The sequence below is a fragment of the Sinocyclocheilus grahami genome, unplaced genomic scaffold (genome assembly GCF_001515645.1).
Source record: "Sinocyclocheilus grahami isolate Dianchi unplaced genomic scaffold, SAMN03320097.WGS_v1.1 scaffold473.1, whole genome shotgun sequence".
In the NCBI taxonomy this organism is placed as follows: domain Eukaryota; kingdom Metazoa; phylum Chordata; class Actinopteri; order Cypriniformes; family Cyprinidae; genus Sinocyclocheilus; species Sinocyclocheilus grahami.
The window spans coordinates 1,891,127-1,906,836 of record NW_015505652.1 but is presented as its reverse complement, the minus strand read 5'-3'; the positions used below and the strand labels follow the sequence as shown (position 1 = coordinate 1,906,836).

General features: G+C 38.3%; 4 protein-coding genes across 8 annotated transcripts in view; 1 reads left to right on the top strand and 3 right to left on the bottom strand.

Moving 5' to 3' along the window:
- Positions 1 to 475: 475 nt before the first annotated feature.
- LOC107553496 (zinc finger protein 395-like) lies at positions 476 to 5,350 on the bottom strand. Of its 5 annotated transcripts, XM_016235729.1 has the most exons (11): positions 4,344 to 4,455; positions 4,193 to 4,197; positions 3,988 to 4,105; positions 3,767 to 3,897; positions 3,252 to 3,358; positions 2,102 to 2,301; positions 1,887 to 1,987; positions 1,442 to 1,697; positions 1,221 to 1,310; positions 1,007 to 1,125; positions 476 to 784 (listed from the first exon to the last, which is right to left on the bottom strand). In XM_016235729.1, the coding sequence occupies exons 3-11, from the start codon at positions 4,054 to 4,056 to the stop codon at positions 673 to 675; spliced, it is 1,185 nt and encodes a 394-aa protein (XP_016091215.1). In that variant the 5' UTR covers positions 4,057 to 4,105; positions 4,193 to 4,197; positions 4,344 to 4,455; the 3' UTR covers positions 476 to 672. The 5 variants fall into 5 exon arrangements, with proteins under 5 accessions (XP_016091215.1, XP_016091214.1, XP_016091218.1 ...); XM_016235728.1 differs by lacking the exons at positions 4,193 to 4,197; positions 4,344 to 4,455 and adding an exon at positions 5,252 to 5,350; XM_016235732.1 differs by lacking the exons at positions 4,193 to 4,197; positions 4,344 to 4,455 and adding an exon at positions 5,252 to 5,350 and having other exon boundaries at positions 1,442 to 1,682.
- A 1,041-nt stretch (positions 5,351 to 6,391) lies between these two features.
- LOC107553448 (uncharacterized) lies at positions 6,392 to 8,915 on the bottom strand. Its single transcript, XM_016235636.1, has 3 exons — positions 8,756 to 8,915; positions 8,252 to 8,327; positions 6,392 to 6,986 (listed from the first exon to the last, which is right to left on the bottom strand). The coding sequence occupies exons 1-3, from the start codon at positions 8,884 to 8,886 to the stop codon at positions 6,558 to 6,560; spliced, it is 636 nt and encodes a 211-aa protein (XP_016091122.1). The 5' UTR covers positions 8,887 to 8,915; the 3' UTR covers positions 6,392 to 6,557.
- Positions 8,916 to 10,422: 1,507 nt separating this feature from the next.
- On the bottom strand, positions 10,423 to 13,083 carry paqr8 (progestin and adipoQ receptor family member VIII). The gene is made up of 2 exons (XM_016235635.1): positions 12,985 to 13,083; positions 10,423 to 12,388 (listed from the first exon to the last, which is right to left on the bottom strand). The coding sequence occupies exon 2, from the start codon at positions 12,354 to 12,356 to the stop codon at positions 11,298 to 11,300; it is 1,059 nt and encodes a 352-aa protein (XP_016091121.1). The 5' UTR covers positions 12,357 to 12,388; positions 12,985 to 13,083; the 3' UTR covers positions 10,423 to 11,297.
- A 1,043-nt stretch (positions 13,084 to 14,126) lies between these two features.
- LOC107553429 (zygotic DNA replication licensing factor mcm3-like) overlaps positions 14,127 to 15,710 on the top strand; it is a 7,903-nt gene continuing 6,319 nt past the window's right edge. The window contains exons 1-4 of the mRNA XM_016235618.1: positions 14,127 to 14,318; positions 14,483 to 14,595; positions 14,674 to 14,882; positions 14,968 to 15,098. Coding sequence (XP_016091104.1) covers positions 14,244 to 14,318; positions 14,483 to 14,595; positions 14,674 to 14,882; positions 14,968 to 15,098 — 528 coding nt within the window. The 5' untranslated portion in view covers positions 14,127 to 14,243. The remainder of the gene's footprint in view (positions 14,319 to 14,482; positions 14,596 to 14,673; positions 14,883 to 14,967; positions 15,099 to 15,710) is intronic.

Below are 15,710 nucleotides of genomic sequence, written 5' to 3'. Positions count from 1 at the left end.
TGCTCAAAGCAATACAATGTCCACAGTATACAAAAATCAACAACCACTTAAATATCTCAGGTATGGATGAAGTGCAGGACTAGGGTAGAAAAACACCTCGATCAGATACAGGATTACACTTTAGTCTCGTGAGAGGGCAGAATTCACCTTTGAAGGGTTGGGATCCTACTACTCCACAGTCTCAACAGCTAGTACCAGCCTTCACTTTGGGGGAAAACATAACAAAAGCAATCCTTTTAACTCAAAGGAAAACAAAAAAGGTAGAAAAGTGAAAAGACGGGTCCTCTACAGTGCAGGAAAAGAGTTGGAGGAAAGAAAGAAAATGGAGATTCTTTCTTTATACAAAAATCAACAACCACTTAAATATCTCAGGTATGGATGAAGTGCAGGACTAGGGTAGAAAAACACCTCGATCAGATACAGGATTACACTTTAGTCTCGTGAGAGGGCAGAATTCACCTTTGAAGGGTTGGGATCCTACTACTCCACAGTCTCAACAGCTAGTACCAGCCTTCACTTTGGGGGAAAACATAACAAAAGCAATCCTTTTAACTCAAAGGAAAACAAAAAAGGTAGAAAAGTGAAAAGACGTGTCCTCTACAGTGCAGGAAAAGAGTTGGAGGAAAGAAAGAAAATGGAGATTCTTTCTCGTCTCCTAAAGTCTTTTTTTGTTTAGTCTGGGAACCGCTGACAGGCTTTCTTCCAGCGGCAGGCAGTGCACCATTGGTCCCGCCGCTCCACGCCGTACACTTTTCGGCACTTTTTGGCCTCACCTCGGCCCTTCCTGAGGACATAAAAAGGATAAATAAAAAAATTTAAATGTACAGTTGTTATCTTATATAACTTTTGTGGTGTAACATAACTGTAGTCAGAATGATCAGTCATATTAATATTTACGACTTCAAAACATACTAAGCTAACTGCGCTAACAGAATTATCTTTGCTTAGAGATCTTTTACTTAGCCACAGAGGGCAGCATTTAACTGAGAATGATCATTAATAATACCTGAATGAACAGTGCCCTCTGGAGGGAGATGCACTCATGGTCTGTGATCTGGTGGGGGCGCTGTTCCTCTGTAGCCACTGTTCTCCAACACTCACTGACCGGCTGCGAAATGCTGGAATCTACAGATCAACATAGTAATAAAAGGACAGATGGCATAAAGTGTTTTAAAATGCACCACCGATGACGTTAACTGCTTCTGGAGAGGCAGACCAACCTGAGGTTTCTGCTGGACGTCACCAGATGGGGTCCAGCTACAAAAGGTGGGAGAGCCTGGAGAGACCGTCACCTGAATGGGTGCGCAGGCCTGCAGAAAACAAGATTTAGATTTTTTTCTATAATCAATAATAAAGGGATAGTTCATCCATTAAATGAAATCTGTTCATTAGACTTAGATTAAACCGCTCGATTTCAGCCGTTATCTCAGCTGATCTGTACCTGATAGAGATGTTCAGTGTGGATCTGCCACACGCTGCTTGGAGCTGATTGGCTGAGTGTGCTTGACTGGACTGGAGCATCTTGGGGTCCTGGGGTGGATTGGCTTTGTGTGGAGCTGCAGGAGGTCCAGGTCCCACTGGAGAAGGATGGAGCAGGAGATGGAGGTGCAGTTTCCTCATCTTCAGAGGAGACCTCTGTGTAGTAGAAGTCTTCCTCCCTACGTGACTGCTCTGAGCCCCCACTGTTTAAGAGAAAACAAAATAAAGGGAAAAAATACAATGCATTATTTGAAGGTTATTTTCAGGCCTAGTAAATAATGTAAACTTGCAGAACTATACATGGTTTTTCAACATCATAAACACTTATATTGCTTAAAGATGCTTCATAATGTTCCTGTGCCGTCTCAGTTGTTCCAAGAGTTTGGTGTGTGTAAGGACATACTCACCCCAGGTGAAGAATGCGAATGTGCCGTTTCATTCCAACCCGTGATGTCAGCACTTTCCCGCAGCCAGGCCACAGACACCTGTATGCTCCCCTGCTCATGCTCTGAGAATGAGAAAGAAAAACAAAGAGTGACTCACATGTATTTTTAAAACATCAGCTTAAAACTCTGTCTATTCACCCTCAGGTTCTGCAGTCTGACAGTTTTCTCATTCTCACCTTGCACCTCCTGGCCTCCGGCTCCTCACATGCGGCTTGGTCCAGCTCCATGTGCAGTCCTTCGTCTGTCAGTTGGCCCAGGCTCCTGTCCATCTCGGTGACCGATGGAGAAGGGGCTGGGCTGACATTGCCGTGGTCCCAGCTCCAGTAACCACTGCTGCCGCTGTCAGATAGCTCACCTCCACAACACTCCATGTCCCCTGTAGTCACAGCCAAAAAAAAGGGGAAGTGTGAATAACACGCTTAACCATACAGTTGCTGAATTAATTGGTGGGGTGTGTGTAATACTGTTTAATGAAACATATAATCACTTTATAATTAAATATATAATTTTACAAAAGTGAGTGAGAAAACCACAGAATTGGTAAATTACATGTTGGGTTGTAATGTTGGGTTGCATGTTGAACTGTTTAATAAAATTGTAATATAATAATTAAATATTTATATAATTAAATAAGTGTATAATCAAAGAGAAATAAATAAGACAATTTTTTCAAAAATTAAATGTGTAACAGGTTGCTGGGTTGTAATGTTGGTTTGTATGTTGGACTGCATAATATATGTATAAAATATTATATAATCATCAAAGATTTCTATAATTTAATATAAAGTGTATAAAGTGAAATTCATAAGACAAAAAAACGAAAGAGCAAATAGCTAAATGAATTGTTAGACTGCATGTTACACTGTATAATAAAATTATAATATAAAAATTTAAAAGAGATATTAATAAAAAAATTAAGAGTGACAAAAACATAAATCCTAAAATAATTGTTGGGTTGAGTTTTATACTGTATAATAAAACTGAAACATTTAATATACTAAATAAATATATAATTAACTGAGTGCATAATTAAAAAGCTAAATAATAAAACATAGAAAAATGGAAAGACTGACAAACCTAAAGAATTGCTCAATTAATTGTTGGGTTGTGTGTTGTACTAGATCATCATGGAAAATATATAAGATGCACTTAATTAAAAAGTAAAATTAATAAATTATAAAAATGTCTACCAAATTCTAAAAATATACTAGATGAGAATCTGATGAGACTTTGTTTAAAATAAACTGTCTGCAGTGGTTTGTCAAGCATACACTGCAAAGTGCTCCGTGTTTGGCAAGGTGTGGTTTGCAAAAGAAACCAGTTCACCTGGTAGGAGGTCCCTCTGCGGGGGGCTTTGAACCACTGGACTGCAGGACAGACTGGTGAGCACCATTGCAGCCATGATCTCATCCATCTCCACTGACTCTGGACTTCTGAAATAAGGCAGAGAGTAAAAACTCTTCACACGACTACATTACAGATCTATGAAGTAAGATTGCCCGCAATAACGTTTCACCATTATCACACAATATCTGTAGAGTACTTCTGCTCTATCAGAGTCAGGGTTATTCTAAAGCAGGGGTGGGCAAACTTAGCCCTTCCAGGCCACTTTCCTTCAGAGGTTAGCTCCAACCCTAATCAAACACCCCTGAACCAGCTAATCATTGTCTTCAAGACTACTAGAAGGCTACAGGCAGGTGAGTCATATCAGGGTTGGATCAAATCTCTGCAGGAAAGTGGCCTGGAAGGGCCAATTTGCCCATCACTGTTCTAAAGTGAAACAGGGCTGGTATATTTAGAAGACAACAAACTAGACCGATGAAATGGATCTGTAGGTTAACCTGTAAGGTAAGTCCACACCGGAAGACCGTGGGAAGGATAGAAGGTTTCCATCGGCTGACCACTCTGTCCCTGCATTCAGCTTCTTCTGCACACCCACCCCTTCTCCCTGGCCACAACCCTGCATGTAGACCTGCAGGATTGGAAACAATCAATTACACACTTGCCTTTATCTATGTATAAGTTACAGGGGCTATATATCATCATTTATTATGACACATACCAATCCGTCCTGCCCTTCTGTGCACATCGATATCGTGTCTAGTCCTGCTCTGGATCCCACCGCTGCCATGCTGTGCCCTCTCAGCTAAACAGTCGGCTTTGGCTCTCCGCACAAAAAGCTAGAAAGCAGGAAAAGCATGTTAAAACACCGTGCATTTACAGTGCATGTTTTAATCTAAACGCCAAGCTGGTTTATAACAACTCACAAGCTCTGCGACAGCGCCACGAAAATAAATAAATAAAATGTACAAGCAACACCCTCTATTAAAAACTAAAGCATTTATTCGAGACTTTCAGGATAAATTAATTACTCATAACATGAGAAAGACAACAATGTTATGTAACAATCAAAAATACCTTTATCGAATACACGCGATAGATTTTTGCATATAGATAAGCAGCGCAGTCGGATATTGCTCGGTGCCTTTACTTTTTTTTAGGGCAACACACCCCCTGACTGTGAGCCTCTCAGATACTGTAACTCCGGATTTAGGGAGTGAAATCATCGAGAGATCCAAACCCCGCATCGGAATTCGGATTCACCATCGCGACTCGAGTGTTTTGAATCCATTCACTAAAAAGATTCATTCGCTGATTCGTTCTATAGCTCTATACTATTGATTGGAAACACGGTAGGCGAGTCTTTTATTAGTGACTCAATGAATCATTTTCGTTAGAAACCACCAATTCGAAGTCTGTATGGTATTTTCAACTTTGCATTTTCTTCAGGAAATGCTATTCTAGTTTGAATATTAGGAACAGCTAAATTAAACTATGCCATTTGTTTAATCCAGATCCATACTTTAGCTGTGACTCTCGTAATGGGCGTTTACATCCAGCAAAAAACAACCTTCCCACTGGAGGCGGAAGCTGCGTTCTGATTGGCTGACTCGGTTCCCCGAAGGACACACCTTCGTCCAACAACGTGTGCGTACACGAGTTTCTGCTCAACCCCCGTTTATGTACACAATCCAATAGGCAAAACAACAGACAGTTGCAATACAATAAATCACATTTGTGCACATTATTCTAGAAAATGCAGATATAAATACCCATTAAGCCACATGCATTAGACTGCCACACTAAACAAAAACATTTAAACAGCGTATTTTCTCGACAGGACCGCGGTAGGATTCAAATCAGAACAGTTCACATAAACAGCGGCTATATGATTTTAGTGGGAAAAGTCTGTAGACATGCAGTAAAATAAACACTCAATATCTGCCATACCGTCACTGAAAACCCGGCATGTTTAGTGATTTTACCTTGAATGTTTTCGTAGGGAGAGATGTCGCTGTCTGCTGCTCACCAGTGCTTCTCTGCCGTCAGTCGGGGGCGGGGGGCTGTGCGTCGCGCTCGCGCAGTTTGCGTGTGTTTGTGTGTGTGTGTGTGTGTGCGTGAGACCCTAGTCCACAAAACCAGTCACCAGGGTAATTATTTTTTAAATTGAGATGTATACATCATTTGAACGCTGAATAAATAACTTTCCATTGATGTAGTATGGTTTGTATTTGGCTGAGATACAACTATTTGAAAATCTGGAATCTGAGGGTGCAAAAACAAAATCTAAATATTGAGAAAATTCCCTTTTAAGTTGTCCAAATGAAGTTCTTAGTAATGCATATTACTAATCAAAAATTAGGTTTTGATAGTTATATTTACGGTAAATTAAAAAAAATATCTATAGGCTATACACAGTGTTATTCTTGTTGATTAATAGTTATTAATATAAAATAATTTAATGATGTGGTGTTATGGTGTAGGCCTAAAAGAAAATAAGATTATTAAAAAAGGGTTATTTTAACTGCTTCTCCCCTAATACTGGTATGTTGCATCAACTCTTACAAAAACAGAAACAAAACAAAAATCATGTACTATGAGTCAAATAATAGTTTCACAGTTATAGTTCAAAATATTGTTTTTATTTCCAATGTAATATACATGATAAAAAGTATTCCACAAAAATAATGATTTCATTTTTATTAATATATAGCCTATGTGTGAATAGACAGACAGACAGATTATTTTAAGTCATTCTAAGGTAACTGCCCAGTTTAGACAGCATTCTGCAGTTTCCAGAGCAGTCCATTGACGTGTCACCTTTCACCTACATCATTTGGTCTATTTCGTAAATATTCAGCATTGTGTATTTACAAACAGACATTTAAAAGAAAGCATTCATCATGTAATGATGTCTGGGGATTATAAGCTTTCTTCTGTCGGCAGCCGTGCCCGACGGACTTCATCCTCCAAAGGGGATTTTAGGTCTGGACAGCACAAGCATGTTGGGTTTCAGTCTCTGAATCCAGTCTGGGTACTGGCTGGAGGCATTGTGTCATGTGACTCACACTGACCTACAATAACCCAGACATGGTTGGATTCCTTTATAGTTTTATATGAAGTTATGGCAATGAATGGACAAATTTATTAGTTCACATGATAAAAAGTAAATAAATAAAAAAAGATTTATTTTTAACAACATATTTTTGTTGCAAGTTTGTTTTAAGGCTTGCAAAATGTGAATAAATACGAATAATGTATTTTAAATTAAAATGTTGGCCTTCTGTCATACTAGAAATGTTTGTCTGGAATAGGAGGGACAGCCTCCTTAGCAATATCACTCATATCAACCACAGTATCCGTATCAAACAGAGGTGCTATGTTCTTCTGACTCTTGGTTTTCCAGTTCACTGCAGCATATACAGCAGTCGGTTCTGAGTTGGTCAGATGTTGAGGTAAAGCATCAGGCTGCTCCACTGCCTGCTTGTTTACTGGTTTGTTGGGGGCTGAGACGGAGTGATTATCATCAGGCTTTGTCATTGCTGGAGAAGGGCTCTCATTCTCCCCTTCAGCTTTGTCAGATGGAGGCTGTAATGGAGGCTCACTAATGCACTCATAAGGATTTTCCTCATTCAGTTGAGCCTCCACGAGTGAGTATATATGATCAGTTAGATCCTTGGCATCTGGCATATATTCAACACTCTGGGACTCAGGTAGTTTCTGCAATAAGGGCATTAGTTTGTAAGAATATTTATTTATCATTTAGTTTTTTTTTTTCATATCGCATACTATGACTTTTATGCCGGACTTATAAAAAAAATCATTATTAGCTTTCTCTATATGCTTTCCATTACAGTGTAATTTCCTTTAATCCAATAATTCTGGAAATTACTTATCCTCTCTTGCTGATTCACTGCAATTTACCACTAAATGATTTTAATTGACCATAATAGGATAGATATGGTTCAATAGACCGCAAACGGTCTCATAGCAGGAAAAAGTGAGTTTGTCCTTTTAAAGCAAATTGTCATCATCGGTCATATGATTCAGCATTGGCTTAGTATTCAGTATAAGCTAATGGTCAAATAAATAACTATTTCTGCACAATCTAACTCTAAAAATTATTTTTGTTGCTGTAGTCTAATCTGGTCAGGTTTATTTGGTCATATTAAAGAATTTTTAAAAACATTTAGAACATTAGAAACATTAGAACATTAAAAACATTTCTTGCTCACCAATATGTTCACCAGTGAATGGATGCCGTCAGAATGAGAGTTTTTAAACAGCTGATAAAAACATCAAAATAATCCACAAGCTGCATGTTTGTTATACACACACAAATCATATACACCAATAAGACATTTTTTACTTCAAACCATTGCTTCTGGCTAGAATACAAGTCCTCTATTCATCATATAGCTTTCTCCATAGAAAAAGTCATCGGAATCAGGAGAGAAATATGCACAGATCATATGCATATTTCTTCAATATGCAAACAGTCCAAAACAGTTCACAGTCACTGATGCAAACATTATTATGGAATATTGACTGCTATTTTGGCCAGAAGCAATAGTTTAAAGTTAAAACACTTTATTGATGGACTGGAGTCGTGTGAGTTACTTGTGGATTATTGTGAGGTTTTTATCAGCTGCCATTCTGATGGCACCCATTCACTGCAGAGGATCCATTGTTGAACAAGTGATGTAATCTAAATTAGTCAAATCTGTTCTGATGAAGAAACAGACTCATCTATCAAATTTTCAGCAAATTGTAATTTTTGGGGTGAATTTTTCCTTTAAATAATATTTTGACTTAAAATAAAGTAATTTAGATGCTGTCAAGTGAAACACATTTTGAAGCAACCTGCCAATTTTTTACAGTATATTTTAATAGTGAACAAAAAGCCATTGAAGCAACAACCAAGAGTAATACTAATTAATATATTCTATTCTGAGTATGAGTTTTGCCTTATGTAAGTCTCTTACATTTTGTTGAGGTGCAGATGGAATATTTGTTTTCTCTCGTCTGTGCAAATACCTGGGTGAAACACTGTCAGATATACTGGAGACGAAAAAAGAAAAGTCACTATTTCACATGTTACAGATACACAGTAGCAACCACTTTGGATCCTGTTTATTTTCCTGATATTTTTTGCATGGTCTCTGCATGCAAACATGATGCTATCAGTCCATCTTTGTGGTTTACATAAACACAAAGGTACCGGAGTTGACAAACAGGTCTCTGCTTTTCTTACAATAACACAAACATTAATGTTATTCATGCTGCGTGACATGCACTTGGTGACTTCATTGTGCTTCTGAACCTGTCATTGCACATTCCACCCATTTGCTCACAGCATTCTGTTACGATCACTCCCTTCTCCTGGGTGTGTTTTGAATCAGCACAAAATGTGATACTGACCAAATTCCTAAATATGTACGTAAATATATAAAAAAGAACAAATGAAAAAGAGAAAATAAGAGACTTACCTGAAACAGCTTGTACAAAGGCTGTAGACTGTGACATAAATGATGATGAAGAGGGCTGACACAATGCTAATCTGAAGGGAGGAAGAACAACCTGATAACCAGCTGACCAGACCCTCCTCAACAGGAGCCATCACTCTTCATACAGTTTCTGTAATGACTGAAATGTAAGAACTGAAGGAAAGTAAAATCAATAATCTGTAACAGCTGCTATTCTCAATGAGATTGTTGACGGGCCAATGAGTAAAAGTATGAAAGCGAATATAATGTAAGCAGTTATTATGGTTCCCACAAACATGATGACTACACGGGTGAGTACTTGTACAAGTCACACCTCTCTTTCATGTTAACACAGACAGGAGTTACTGCAATGTTAACTCTATTACTAATTTAAAAAATGCAAGATGAAACAGTAGCGGATGAGTAATACCAAAGAGTAATACCAAAAGCAGTGTAACATTTACCTTAAGCATACAGATCTTTCAAATGAATATTCATGCACTGATATTATACATCATCTGTGTGAGATTTTTCATAAACTAATATCTATAAACAGCCGCCTTTTCTCAGTTTGCTAAAGAGAATAAAAGGGAATATCCAATTACCTTTGACCTCAGTTACACGATCCTAGATCACCTGTCATCATCTTGTCTTTACTGGCAGCAGGAACACACTGATCCAACAGGGATTTGACCAAGTCACAATTTCTCATTCTGGATTCCTGTCACTCCAGTGCCTAGTCCATACATCCCTCAAAACAATTAACTTCGCTCGCATACTTGTTCATTCAATTAGCTTAGATGCTTATTTTTAATAATAAAAGTATAATTTCTCTATTCTGATTTAGATTTTATATAAAATTGGGTTAGTTCTGTTTTGAATGATATCTATACCTACAGTAATTAAAACAAAAATTTTGTCTCAGTTCATGTATGGAACACTGCTGCCTCCTAATGGAAAAAGGATGTATGATCAACTGTATTTCAGTAATGTCTTTGCACAAAAACTACTGTTATGATACACTAAAATAATAACTATATGATATAGAATTGTAACTTTTTTACTTACAAATGTTAAGTCTCATTCAACTTGCTTGACTCAAATCAAAACTCTCCAAAGATTTATTACATGGATTTTAATGTAAACTTTTATTAAAGTACAAAGCAATATCTAAGGCACATTTTAGTTTAAACACCAGGGTTAAACTGAGGTAGAAATGATTTGTTATGAAATAAATACAGTACATCATATATCAAGGGGGGAAAATAAATACATTTCAAAAGTTCATTTGTGACCCTGGACCACAAAACCAGTCATAAGGGTCTATTTTTCAGGGTTTGTTAGGATAGGCAATATTTGGCCGAGATACAACTATTTGAAAATTTGGAATCTGAGGGTGTCAAAAAATCTAAATATTGAGAAAATTGCCTGTAAAGTTGTCCAAATGATGTTCTTAGCAATGCATATTACTAATCAAAAATTAAGTTTTAATATATTTACAGTAGGAAATTTACAAAATATCTTCATGGAACATGATCTTTACTTAATATCCTAATGATTTTTGTCATAAAAGAAAAATCAATCATTTTGACCCATACAATGTATTTTTGGCTATTGCTACAAATATACCCCAGCGACTTAAAGACTGTTTTTGTGCTCCAGGGTCACATTTGTTCAGACGAATTACAGTACAGTTCAAGGGAAAAACAAAAAAGATTATATTTTGCAGTGTTCAAATTTAATACGTTTAAAAAAACTATTTATTTTATCAGTGTAACATTTTACGTTACAGTGTTTTGTTGCTTTACATTTTTTAAGTTATAAAACTTAATTTTTCTCTAGGTTTAAATCAGATTTTGACTACAAGATTTTCAGTGTGGTTCTAGACTGTTGGACCCCGCAGTATATAACAGCACACCATGACAAACAAAGTATTTAAGCATGAATTTTTTTGTTCAGGCCTGCAGATGTTTTTTTTTTTAAACAGAGTATGTATATTCAGCATGAAAGTTCTATAAGATAAACAAGAAGCAAACTTGAGTTGATCCGTTCCTCCACCACAACACCATTGCCTGACAATGCTGGGTGCAAAATAAAAGTAGCCTCTTTGTTTCCCTTATCCCTCACCCCTCCAACTCTCCCTCATTCTAATTTGGGCCAAATCCAGCTTTACGCCTTAATTTGAATATTTTTGCCTTCGAAAAACTCATTCCCAGACTCCAAACAGTTTCAGGTAAACAGGCCAGTTATGCAAAGCCATACAATACTGGATCTCAGAGGAATGTCAGCTAAGTGGTAGATTATCCTCAGCAGTGAATTCATTTGTGGGAAAAACCCATTTAGTATGAGTTTGATTTGATTTGTAGGATTTTTAATATAAAAAAAACGAAAGAAGGAAAAGCATTGCAATTCGCATCGCAATTCTCATAAGAAATGCACTAAAATAAAACTATTTTAATTTTACAACTTATATTAATAAATACCTTTTGGTTCTGCAGAATATAACTAAGCAAATATGCTTAGTAAAATCTTTTCAAAATAGTTTTCAGTCTTTTTTCTTCAGTTGCCTTTGCACAGCTCCTCTCATAAGAACTGCAGTCAGAACACTGCACAGCACCAACAAGAAGAACGATCCTCCAGCCAGCATAATGAAATGTTCTCCATGCACATCTACAACAGACTGCCGATGCACCAGAAAGTCTCTAAACATTGCTTCCAGCTGGCACATAGTACACATAGCCAGGAAGATATGGAAGATCTGATGTCCATGGCCCACAATGTCACATCTCCCTGGAAAGAAGCGCTCAGGAACAGGACAAGAGAAAAACAGAGCCGCTAACATGAAAAACACCACTTGCAGGGCATGAATCACCAACACCGGCTCGTCCCAAGATCTGGTGACCAGGCGGTGTGCTACGGGGCTAATGTCGAGCATGTACGCCAGGCTGGTGGGAATGATCTGGCAGATCTTCCGGCGGAGCGGGTACGGGCGGTGGTAACGGAATTTGGCGTAGCAGCAGCTGGTGCAGGACAACCAGGCCAGGACCGCGGCACCAGGCAGAAACACAACACCCACTAGGCTGTGCCTCCATACTGGCTCTGAACAGTAAAAATAGTGGCCTAGTGAGCAGCCATACTGGTAAATAGCTACACCAACGTAGTCTACGAAGAAAAGGGAGTAATGGGCCAGTTCAGACTGTGACTGCAGCAGATGGGCGGCCACGCTGAAACTGAGGTATGTAAGTGATGACAACACATACAAAAACAGAGGCAAAGACGCCACGTTTAGCGTCAGCCCCCATGTCCCTGCAAATAAAGAAAACTGGAGTAGAACGGCAGGGATTGCCAGCAGGTGTGTCCATACATTGAGCGACTCATTGTGGCATTGAAAGAGGCTACAAAAGTAGCTCCGCCATTCCTGATGCACCGGACGATAGCCCGACAAGATATAGGGCTCACGAAAGAGGCTCGGCACATCAGAGGCGAGTACGGTGGCTTGAGGTAAAGGTAGACGGGACAACCAGTTCAACAAGTGTGGCAATTGACCCAGCTGCTGTATACTCAAAGTCAGCGTACTCAGACGGGCCAAAACTCCGCTTGACATGGTGAAACTCTGGATCAGTGTCAAAAAATGAGCTGCAACGAGAAGCAGAAAACAGCACGAGGATAAATTATATTGACAAATCAGCATGCCATGATTCAGAACTCTGCAAGACAAAGAGCCGATTCATGCTGAACTAAACCTCTTACGGTTGATAAGTTAATAACTGGCCTGGCTGAATTGATCATTGTATACTCACATTCTATATTCTAAAACACTGAAAATGCTGTCTAGATAGGGAGCTCACTATGTTTTGAGACACAGCCATTATCTTCATTCTTTGATTATCCTAGTATGACACCCTTAGTATTATCTACTGCTACCACACCTTACTTCACTATATATAGCAGTTAAAGCAGACAAGGATTTTAACCAGTTTGCAAAACTTGTTTAGATTTATAGATAATAAGCACATAAAATCAAAGAGAAGAAAATTATACTTTTAATCATGCCTGATCGGGTAGAGAGCGCAAGCGTATGTGACATTTCATACACCAGAAAACATTCTTTCAAAACGCCGGAAACTATCTGTATGCGTGGGAAAAAAAGAAGAAAATCCTTACTTCCAATTTTTAAATAAAAGGGAGTAAATAGCCTAGTTATCGTTCCTAATATAGTAGCAGCTCCTCACCTGTGCGGAACCGGATCAAAGTCAATCTTCGTTCTTCTCAGTTCTTTTTTAAAAAGATATAAGGGGTTTCATATCGACCCAAAGACCTCAGACTTTTTGCATTTTACCCTTGGCAACTGCGCTGTGCCTGTCGAAGTGTCCACAGAGGGAACTGTTGTTGTGCCACCGGCTCCGTGAATCTGGGCGGGGTTACAAATAACTCAAATGACTCAGTTCGGTTCACGCGCAGACATCACTCAGTTCACTGTTCGAATAAGCAAAATTATCAAAGATAAGAAAAAAGGATACAACTTCAAAAAAACTACATTGTAATGTCCATTATAAAATTCAATAGTATTTTGATATCTGAACAATCGTCTTCTCAAAAATTAATTGTCCAACAGAATGCTTGATTGAAATGAAAAGCAATAAAATTCAAAAATAAAAAATAGACAACACATTACGGTACGCATATTCGCAGCTAGATAACATTAAACACTGATAATAGAAAATATGTTCATCTTGAAGTCTCTACTTGCATTAGATTTTCTCAAATTGAAGAAATATTGCACGTGTTCTGGAAATGTACACAATTACAAGCATTCGTATCAGTTATTATAAGCTATCAGAATATATATACACACATATATATATATACATTTGGAGGCACCCAGACTGTAGATTTAAAGGAGAGAAAACGTTAGGTAGAATCACAAGTCACCGTTCATTTCATTGCATCTTTTCTATACAGTGTATGTGAATGGTGTTTGAAGCTGTTGTTCTGTCTAACACATGCTTTGAAAGTAAGAAAACTATTTATTATTATACTTGCAACTATAAAACTTTTAGGCCTGCATTTAAAAAATGCAAAATAGCCTTAAACAGAACTAATGCCTCCACCGAAACATACTGTCTGAGTGGGGGCATTAACTTTAAAGTGCATCGACATATTTGTTGTCGGCAACGACCATTATTACACGCTACAACAGCACCTCCGCAAACGCTGTATTTGTTGTGAGCGCATGCGCAGCACCACCACTCTTTTCGCGCGAAACACTCAAGCGGGCCTGGCGAATCTTCGTTCTGTGGATTTGATTGGACGCCGCATCCCAGGAGACGGAATATGTTGATAAGTCACCGGTGTGTCGTCCAATCAGCACTCGGATTCCACAGCGAGAGAAGCCTGGTGGCGCGAAAAGACACACACCAGTGCAGAGTGCGACACGAGGTGTTCTGCACTGACCGTTTCTCAACGCTTTTAAAAGCTATACAGAAAAAAAATGGCTGTTGAATTTGTGGACGATCAGGAAATGAGGGAGGCGCAGAGGGATTATCTGGATTTTCTTGACGATGATGTAAGTATAACGCATTTATTATATGTTTATTAACTGTTAAATGACTGAAGTTCGTGTGAGTTATAGGAACAAAGGCCCTAAACAAAGGTACGAGGCATAATATAAATGATTTAAAAAGGTTTTTGTTTGTTGACAACTTTATTTGCGTTTTTACCTTTTCCCAGCAAGACCAGGGCATTTATCAGAGCAAAGTACGACAGATGATCAGTGAAAACAAATCCAGGCTCATTGTGAACCTCAACGACCTCCGCCGCCGCAACGAACAGCGTGCAGCCAAGTATGTTTAGCCTTATTTTACACGTACACTTTACAGTACAGTGTACACATCCATCAGTTGTGAGCATCTGGTCCTCAGGCTGCTGAATAATGCTTTTGAAGAGCTCCTGGCGTTCCAGCGTGCTCTCAAAGATCTGGTGGCTTCAATAGATGCCACTTATGCCAAGCAACACGAAGAGTTCTTCATCGGTCTGGAGGGCAGCTTCGGCAGCAAACACGTCTCCCCTCGAACCCTCACCTCTCGCCTGTTGGGTAGCATGGTGTGTTTGGAGGGCATCGTGACCAAATGTAGGTCCCACCTTATTTATGTACTTAAAGAGTTCATATGTTGCATGGATGGTGCATTGATCAAATTTTCTCTTTCTATTCACAGGCTCTTTGGTGCGTCCCAAAGTAGTACGCAGTGTGCACTACTGTCCAGCCACTAAGAAGACCATGGAGCGCAAATACACTGATATGACCTCTCTGGATGCCTTTCCTTCAAGTGCCATTTACCCCACCAAGGTACTATATTCCACCTGAGCACTTATGGTACGACTCGGCTCGGCACGGCTCAGTATGGCACGCAGTGTTGCCAGATTGGAAATGTCCAAGTATCGTACCAGAAGCTCAAAATTACTGTATTTGGAAGAAAATTATCCTACACGAGTAAAAACGAATAGAATATAGTTATTTATCTGCTAGACTAAAACAACTACTTTTTGACACACCCTTCAAATTACCACAATAAATAAATAACTATACTAGGGCCCTGTGAAAGGAGTCCAGAAAATTTTAAATGGAGAAAAAAAACAGAATCCAAAAAAATTTAAATTTGGAATTAAAAAAAAAAAGGAATTTGGGAAAAAATAAAACGTATATTTTTTCCCAAATTCCTTTTTTTTTTTTAATTCCAAATTTAAAATTTTTTGGATTCTGTTTTTTTTCCATTAAAATGTTTCTGGACTAAAAAGTTTAACAAAAATGACATGTTTAGGGTTTTATGAAATGTTCTATTTTTTTCACCTTGTTTATTGTTCCCAAATTCTGTGTTTTAATATGTCTAATTATTTGAATGCATAAAAACTACTTTTATTTATAGCCTTACGAAATGTTTTTTTTCTTTAGAAATTCTGC